General features: G+C 41.0%; 1 protein-coding gene across 1 annotated transcript; it reads left to right on the forward strand.

Annotated features, from left to right (window-relative positions):
• Positions 1–7,054: 7,054 nt before the first annotated feature.
• On the forward strand, positions 7,055–8,836 carry LOC308368988 (zinc finger MYM-type protein 1-like; the record flags this gene model as incomplete). The annotated part of the gene is made up of 1 exon (XM_080843297.1): positions 7,055–8,836. One exon carries the CDS (start codon positions 7,055–7,057, stop codon positions 8,834–8,836), a length of 1,782 nt encoding a protein of 593 aa, XP_080699423.1.
• Positions 8,837–9,128: the final 292 nt, after the last annotated feature.

Consider the following 9,128-nt stretch of genomic DNA (forward strand, 5'->3'; position numbering starts at 1 on the left):
GTACATTATATAATTGAAAGGAGAGGAGAGGAGGGGAGGGGGAGACGGAGACTAAATGTCTCTCCATTCCTTGTTATAAAGAAGTCTGTTTTTCATTCTTGCGTCAAATATTGAAAAGAGTCAGAGGGAACTGTTGTTTTGCTGAATCATATTTGTCCTGAAAAGAAAGGTTCTTCACAAGTATGGATTTAGTTAAAAAAGGAACTCACTTCCTCAGATATTCACATTTATGAAATGTGTTTGAGTACATTTGTTTTAAACAACATGGGATGTACAGAGCGATGTATCATTTCTTTGAAATGTGTTTGAGTAAATTCGTCATAACAGCATGGAATGTACACAGAGATGTATAATTTATTTTGTTGGGGTAGACATTGAAACCTACGTTTTTTAAAGTAGGTGAGGGTGTTGGGGGGGGGGGGGGGGGGGGGGTAACTTGTTCAAGAAAAAGTAGTGTATGCATGATAAGCTTTTCTATACATATAAGGCCGAAAACAGAACCTGTTATGAAGGCTGTGAGTTTGGCAACAGATGAACAATGTTGTCGGATCTAGGTAAGACAATTACGCTGGGAACCCAAATTAATGTTCGGTGTGTCCTTTACTATGAGTCAGTCAGGCAGTGGCATCTTAATGACATGTCATCTGATAAACGCTGTTCTGACAGAGTTATAATGTCACTGTAGGAGCCATTTTGGGTTCATGTTTTAATCGTGTTGGGACACTAGATGGCGCTCCACCTTAATTTGGCTCACACAATAAAGGGGTGAAAGTTCATACAGGTTTCAGGTCTAGCTTGATGGAAAGGGAGTGCATATAGCTTTTTGACAGCTTAATTTGTGACACCAATAACATGTAAATTAGGTGCAAGTTTGGATGTATGGACATGATTATGAATTGGATCGTACTGTAAGAAATACATTTTGCATTATCAAGAACGAGAACGCAAAATTGGGAACGTTATTTTACATCTAACAAGTGCGTCATTCAAGTGCTCAGTCAGCAACCCCTCTAAGCTTTAAGTGTAGATTTAGCCCATACAGTCACACATGAGCCAGACAGGTATAACGTGTGTAAGAGTCATGATCAAGCAGCTGCTGTGACCACCAGCAGAATATCCAAAAGGGTTATCTTATCATGGTCACAAAGGAAAAGTCCCAACACGAGTATTGCTCAGACACCTGGGGTCATGAAGCAAACTGAGGTGTGAGTGACTGCAATTAATCATGGTATGGGAATGGGGGAGGCCATTGAGAACCATCTCAGACAGAGAAACCACATTATCAGATACAACAAAAGGTTGCCAGACCTGTTTGCATTACAAGCCTAGCTCATTTACATTAGAAGCCTAGGCCTAGGAGTGGTCTTAAAAGTGGTCTTAAAACAGTATGGCTAGAATTGTGAATGCTTGTTATTCAGTGCTACACCGCTGAATCCGGAGTAAGGCTGCTTCGTCACTGCACATTACTGGAATAAAGATTGCTGTATCAGAAACAAAGAAACTTCCTTCATTTCTTACACGTCAGTTGTAGTTCCACGTTGGTGGAACGACCTTCCTAGCACTAACAGAGCAGGGGCGTCCCTCTCTACCTTTAAGAAGCTCTTGAAGACCCAACTCTTCAGAGAGCACCTCCCTTCCTAACTGGCACCTTGGCTTAGCCTGCACTTAAGCAGTAACAGGCCCGCACTTCTTTTTTATTCTTCTATGTCGTTTTCTATTTTAATAAGCAGTATTTATTGTTACACCAGGTTCTTAATGCTCTTAGCTTGATTGTTCTCTCCCTTGTACTTCGCTTTGGACAAAAGCGTCTGCTAAATGACTAAATGTAAATGTAAATGTGCGACCCCCCAGGTGTATGATGGAATACAAATAAGAACTGATGTCTTATGATTCTAATAATCGTATGTAGTTTATGACCTTGTGTATAATTGAGTCAGAATTATGGTTAAGCAGAGGACCTCTTGAAGTATATATGGTTGTTACATGTGTGACTGTTCCTGAGCAGTATGTGTGAGGCTGAGCTCTTAGAAGAGAAGAACTAAATGGGTTTATTAATAATAATAATAATAATAATAATAATTCATTTTATTTTTAACGCACTTTTCATTCACAGGAATCTCAGAGTGCCTACATATTAGAAACTAACTATATTATTATTGAATAAAATAAAAATAAAATGTTAACACAAGCATAACAGAACAGATTTAACACAAGGCCAGAAATGCCTTCCTGAATAAAAATGTTTTAAGTCCAGCTTTAAAGGAGTCCAGTGTCTGCGTTGCCCTTAGGTGGTCAGGTTTTGGTACCATGTGTCTCCAGAGTCACGTTTAAACCTGAGTGCATTTAGTGTGACCCATGTCAGAGGGCGCTGGAGATTACAAGCTAAAAGTATTTTCTATTAATATTGTGTATTTCATGTATATCCCTCCTGCCTCCTGATACTCAAAGTTCAAAGTACTTTATTGTCATTGCCATAAAGACAACGAGAGAGTAGAGGCAGCAACAGACTTCTTCCACAGCTAAATGATAATACATAACAATTAATACATAGATTAATAAATATCATAAATTTAAAAAGCAATACATCTCCATATTGATGTGCATCAAGTGTTAGAGTGCAGTCCATGGGGGGTGGGGCGGGCTCGGCCGGGGGGAGCTATAGGGGGTGGGGTGGGTGAGCTGTTGGGGAGCCTTATTGCACGGAGATAGAAGCTCTTTGCCATCCTGGTGGTGCGTGCCTTTTTTTATCTGAACCAAATATAGATTTGAATTGGATTTAATAAGATTACAATATTTGCAGATGCAATATAGCATACACTGCATCTATCAAGCCTAGCAAGCAGTAGAATGGGCATATTTTGTGTAAAACGAAGACACGTTAGCCAAACCAACATTTTAAACTGAACTTTTAATTGGACTTTTATTTTGACACTCTTGACCGCCTTTATTGTCTCTTATTTCCGCCAACTCCAAGGAACTTTCGTCACAAACAACGAGGTTGAAACCCGGGAAGAAAACACAGACATGTTTACGTTGGTCAGAGTAGAACAGTTCCCTAATAAGGCATACTATGCTGGTTTATAGTTCTTTAAAATCCTAAAACAGCTGTTGTCCGTCTAAAAGAAACCGAAGACGTCTGCAGAAGATATCCGATATCGAGCATTACGAGGCTATGACCCATTCTTTCCGACGCCTAACATAAGTTTCTCTGGAGCTCCCGTTTTCTAGGTAAGCCGAGTAGCTTTGTGATGCTAAATGTATGCCAGGACTCGGGCATATCTGGTGTGTGTACAGTTTGCGATAGGGGCTCATATGCCTTTCCCTTGTACTTCGCTTTAGAATGTAAATATGCACCTAACGATAGTTGTTTAACTCACTTAAACAAATTGTCGATGTAGGACGTTTTGATTATTTACTATACAGCGTTGTTTTGCAATCTGAGAGCATTTTCGTTCATTTCACGTCATGATTTTGTATTGGCTGGTTAATTTAGTTAAAGGCACCCAGTGCAACTTTATGTAAACATTCAATGAAAAATAAACATTCAATTTCTAGTCTTTTTTACACGTAGTAAGTTTCAATAACTCCATACCATTACATATCGACATTCAAGGAGCAAAGATGAGATGTCGTTGTGTGGTGAGAACTGATAGAAAATCATAAACAACAACAATCGCCGGTGGGGAGAAGCCATTTTTCCATTGACTGGAAGCCTGCTTTATTTATTGCAGGTTAAAAAAAATAAAGAAAATGGCGGCGATTGTTGTTGTTATCGATTTTCTATCAGTTCTCACCACACAACGACGTCTCATCTTTGCTGCTTGAATGTCGGTATGTAATGGTATGGAGTTATTGAAACTTACTATGTGTAAAAAAGACTAGAAATTGAATGTTTATTTTTAAGCCTCGAAAGTTGCACTGGTTGCCTTTAAGGAAACTTCATAACAATCAGAGAGAGAGAGAGAGAGAGAGAGAGAGAGAGAGAGAGAGAGAGAGAGAGAGAGAGAGAGAGCCAGAGCCAGATAGCGAACAGAAGTCTGTGAGCAGAAGCAGCCCGAGTGCGAGGACAATTCTGAACTTAAACTGAAACACAGGACGATTCTGCAAGACAGTGTATTTGAGTGCAAATGAACTTAAACTGAAACACAGGACAATTATGCAAGACAGTGTATTTGCGTGCAAAAGAACTTAAACTGAAACACAGGACAATTCTTTAAGCAACAGTGTATTTGAGTGCAAAATAACTTAAACTGAAACACAGGACAATTCTTTAAGCAACAGTGTATTTGAGTGCAGACAACCCGTTTTGAGCAGGAGCAGAGAGAGTTTGCACGCAAACAGGGGCTATTCGAGAGAAAGGGCAGCCAGCTTTTGATGAAAAAAATCACATCTGAACCTTAACCCGGTTTTGTTCATATACTTTTTGTAACATGTTTATTTATTCTTTCTCACTTGAACAATCTTTTGTCTGACTTCTGTGAAATTGTACAGACTATCTATTTGTCTCAGGTTATCTTTTGTCAGATGTTAGGGTTTGTTTGTTTGTGTCTTTGTGGTGTTGTGGTGTTTTGGGCATGTTGCTAAACTTGTACTTCTATTGCAGAAATGTCCTGCTGGGTTTCCATTGCAAAAGACAGCTGAGGTCTACAATGTCAGGATCTACTGAACCACCACAACCACTCATGTCTTCGAAGAATATAAAAGAAGAAGAATCTGATCATTTCCCACAAGAGTATGTGTTTGAATTTCAGGCTTTTGAAGAAAAGCATGACTCTAAGACTGAGATGCCCACATCACTACCCTTGACCTGCAAAGAAGAAAATGACTCACTGATGGAAATTAAAGAGGAAGAAGAATCTGATAATTTCCCACAAGAGTATTTGTTTGAATTTCAGGCTTTTGAAGAAAAGCATGACTCTAAGACTGAGATGCACACATCACCAACCTTGACCTGCAAAGAAGAAAATTACTCTCTGATGGAAATTAAAGAGGAACCGGATTTGGGAGAATATGGTGATGACGATTCTTCTACAAGTAAGTTGCTGAATAGTTGGTTAAGTAGAATTCAGATCGAATTAATTCCAAAGTTTCATTTACATTTTCTGAACACTGAATGGTTAGCGAATGGTTCTTGTGCTTTACTCAGCATAGTATGAGAGTCACGGAGTATCTGCAGTCTGTTACATTGTGAGTGTGTGTTAGTGTAGTGTAGTGTGTGAGTGTAGTGTGTGTGTGTGTAGTGTGTAGTGTAGGATATGCCCTATGAAGTTCTATGTACCGGGCTGGAACACTCTGCAAAAATGGAAGAAAAGCCTTCACACACTTTCACATGACAAAAACCACCAGTTAGTGCCTTGGCAAGCTTATTTTAGCGTCAGCTGGTGCTGTTGGTGGTGTTTGCAAGGTTTTAGCACGGCTTTTAGGTAGTTAGCTTACTAGTTTTGGAACAGAACTCCGTACTGCTGGTGCTGTTGGTGGTGTTTGCAAGGTTTTAACACGGCTTTTAGAAAGTTAGTGTACTTGTTTTGGAACAGAACTCCGTACTGCTGCTTTAAACAGCATAAAACAGAATGACCGCAGACACTCTTTCAAATGTAACAGACTGCAGATAGTGATCATTATAAAGGTACTTCCACTAGTATCTCTACTCCTGCTTTAAACAGTATAAAACAGAATGACCGCAGACACTCTTTCAAATGTAACAGACTGCAGATAGTGATCATTATAAAGGTACTTCCACTAGTATCTCTACTCACAATGTAACAGAGTATCCACTATACACACTCTCACACACACTCTCTCACACACACACACACACACACACACACACACACACACACACACAAAAACTATACTCACAATGTAAAAAACTGCAGATAGTGATCATTATAAAGGTACTTCCACTAGTATCTCTACTCACAATGTAACAGAGTATCCACTATACACACTCACTCACACACACACAAACTATACTCACAATATAACAGACTGCAGATAGTGATCATTATAAAGGTACTTCCATCTCTACTCACAATGTAACAGAGTATCCACTTTACACACTCACACACACACACACACACACACACACACACACTATACTCACAATGTAACAGACTGCAGATAGTGATCATGCTGAAGGTTTTTCCATAGTATCTCTACTCACAATGTTACAGAGTATCCACTATACTCTCTCATACACACACACACATTCACACACACACACACACACACACAGAGACTTTCTTTTCACATCATGACCTAATAGTGATCACTGAATTAGCATTTCCTTATCATATGAATAGCTGTCATTTGCTAATGGTAGGGTCTTTAGGAGCTAAAACCGCACTCAGACATTGAAATGTGCAAGAGACTATGTAAATTCTCCTTACAAAGTGCTTCTATGTATTCTAGTACTTTTGAACCGTATATATTTCAAAAAGTAAAGGGTTCAAGGTTTCTGGGGGTGTTATTTGTATACGACACAAACCTAGCAGAGCTTTAAAAGCAATCCCCAATAACACATCTGTCTGTCATTCTAAATCCATTTGGAACTCTTTCAGGTGCATCGGAACAACAAGATGGAACCCAACAAGGGATCCATGGACAGAACGATGGCCTCAACCAGCAACTCAATGGAGGGCCGCACCACTGCACATTCTGTAGGGAGAGTTTCACGTCCCAGAGAGTGAAGGGGTGTGCCATGGAGAACCAAGATATTGTACATGTTTTATTGAACAAACCGTTTCATACATTTAGCTACAGAGAGAAGGTTAGCATCAAAACAACAGGGAGACCACTTCCATTAATCCAAGTCACTAAACCCAATGGTAAAACCGTTGCCGTTAGTGCTAACTGGTATGCCAAATACTCATGGCTCACTGGTGCCGCTACAAATAACCGGCTGTACTGCTGGCCCTGTTTGCTCATGGGTAAATCACACACGTGGTCTGTAAATGGATTCGCAGACATAAAAAATTTGAACAGGGCAACTCTACGTCATGATAAATGCCAAGACCACGTTGGCGCAGCGGTTCGGTTGTCCTTGCTAGGCACCATGCCAACTGATCAGGTCGTGGAGGAGGGTGTGCCGTTAAAAACCGCGCAGCACAACGCTAAAGTCGGCCAAAATAGGGAGGTTTTGAAGAGACTTATTGATGTAACTGCCTATCTAGGCATGCAAGAACTGTCATTCAGAGGGCACAATGAGGGGGTAGATTCGGACAATAGGGGCAATTACAGGGAGCTGGCAGGGCTGGTGGCACGGTATGACCCCGCGCTGGCAGAACATATGCAAGGTTCATCAGTTTTCACAGGCATGTCCAAAACGATACAGAATGATTTGATTTCCGCAATATCCAGCACTATTCATAAAGACGTAGCAAACGATTTGAATAAGGCGCCCTTCTTCTCGTGGCAATTGGATGAAACAACAGACATAAGCTGCCATAGTCAGCTCTCTGTGATAATGCGATTCGTGGATGAGCAGGGCAGAGTACAGGAACGTTTCATGGGCTTTTTCGACGTATCCGAAGGGAGGGACGCGCAGTCCTTATTCCAATTTGTGCAGGCACAGTTGTCCTCTTTCAATTTCGTTGACAAACTTGTAGCGCAGACGTATGACGGTGCGGCCGTCATGGCCTCGGACCTTAATGACTTGCAGGCTAAAGTCAGAGAAGTGGCACCCAGTGCAACATTTGTCCACTGTAATGCCCATCGCCTAAATCTGGTCTTGAGTCAGGGTGTCAGGTCCATCCCCCAGGCAAAATACTTCTTCATCCACCTGGGTGGGTTCACGTCGTTCTTCTCCAAATCCAGCAAAAGAGTGGACTTGCTCAAGGAGCATGGTGCTAGAACGCCCAGGAGCGCTCCAACGCGCTGGAACTTCACCTCAAGGGTCGTGAGCACAGTTGCCTCAAATTATGACAAACTGGTGGAGTTTTTTGACCACTTTGTTGACCATCCATCAATGGATGACGAGACCGTACGTTTAGCTGATGGGTTGAGGGGAAAATTGGAGGACTTTGAATTTGTGTTTTTACTCTTCACCTTCGAGCAATTATTTTCACACACTGACGTCGTGTTTGACGTCTTGCGACACAAATCCATGGATGTCTCCTATTGCCGACTGCGCATAGAGAGCCTCCTACGAACCATTGAGGAGCTTAAATCGGAGAACACATTTGTCCAAATTTACCAAAGGGCCGCCGCTGTAGACGACCCAGAATTAATTCACCAGAGAAAAAGGAGGAAGGGCCAGTCCGATCCGCGTCATGCTTCTAGGCGGCTGTACGATTCCATTCACGACAGCATCATCACCCAAATCACGCAGCGCTTTCAACATCTAGAACGCTTGCAATTCACAGAGCTTTTAGATGTGGACAAATTCGAGAGCTTCAAGTCCGATTTCCCCACGCAGTCACTTCTCAATTTGCTCGAGACGTACGGCCAATTCTTTGATCAGGACAAGTTGAAAACAGAACTGCTGCATTTCTACCGTAATCCAGACATAAATTCTTCACAAAAGCTCTGCGAGGCCATTGGCTTCATGAAATCCAGTGGTCTTGATGGGGCAATGCCACAGCTGTACAAATTAATGTGTCTGATTGCAACCATTGGTGCTACCTCCGCAGGGGCTGAGCAAAGTGTCTCGTGCCTGAAACAAATCCAAAGTTACACACAGAACACAATGGGGCAGCAGAGATTGAAAGATTTGGCCATGATTTCTATTGAAAAGAAAATTCTGAAGTCTCTTCAAAAAAATCCTGCCTGGTATGATCAAGTCACAGACATTTTTGCAAGTCAAACGGCGAGGAGAATCGACCTGATCTCTAAGTGAATGAATGTGGAATTGGCTAACATTCTGCAGCTATTGAAAGCATCAGCATTTCTGTTTGTTTTCTTAAACTGTACTGTTTTGTCAAACTGTTGCTTATCTTTTTTTTATCATTTCTTTTAGTTATATCATTTTGTATTATTATTTCTTTCTTTTATTTCCATATTTCTCTGTCAGGGAAATGTTTATCAATGAACACTGTCCCTTTTCAAATAAACGCATAAACAATATAAGGCTCCTTTGAGTAAAAGCTGTAATAATCTGGGATAATCTGAGAAGCAATTAAAGGAAGTTT

The sequence above is a fragment of the Sprattus sprattus genome (genome assembly GCF_963457725.1).
Source record: "Sprattus sprattus genome assembly, chromosome: 1".
Classification (NCBI taxonomy): Eukaryota; Metazoa; Chordata; class Actinopteri; order Clupeiformes; family Clupeidae; genus Sprattus; species Sprattus sprattus.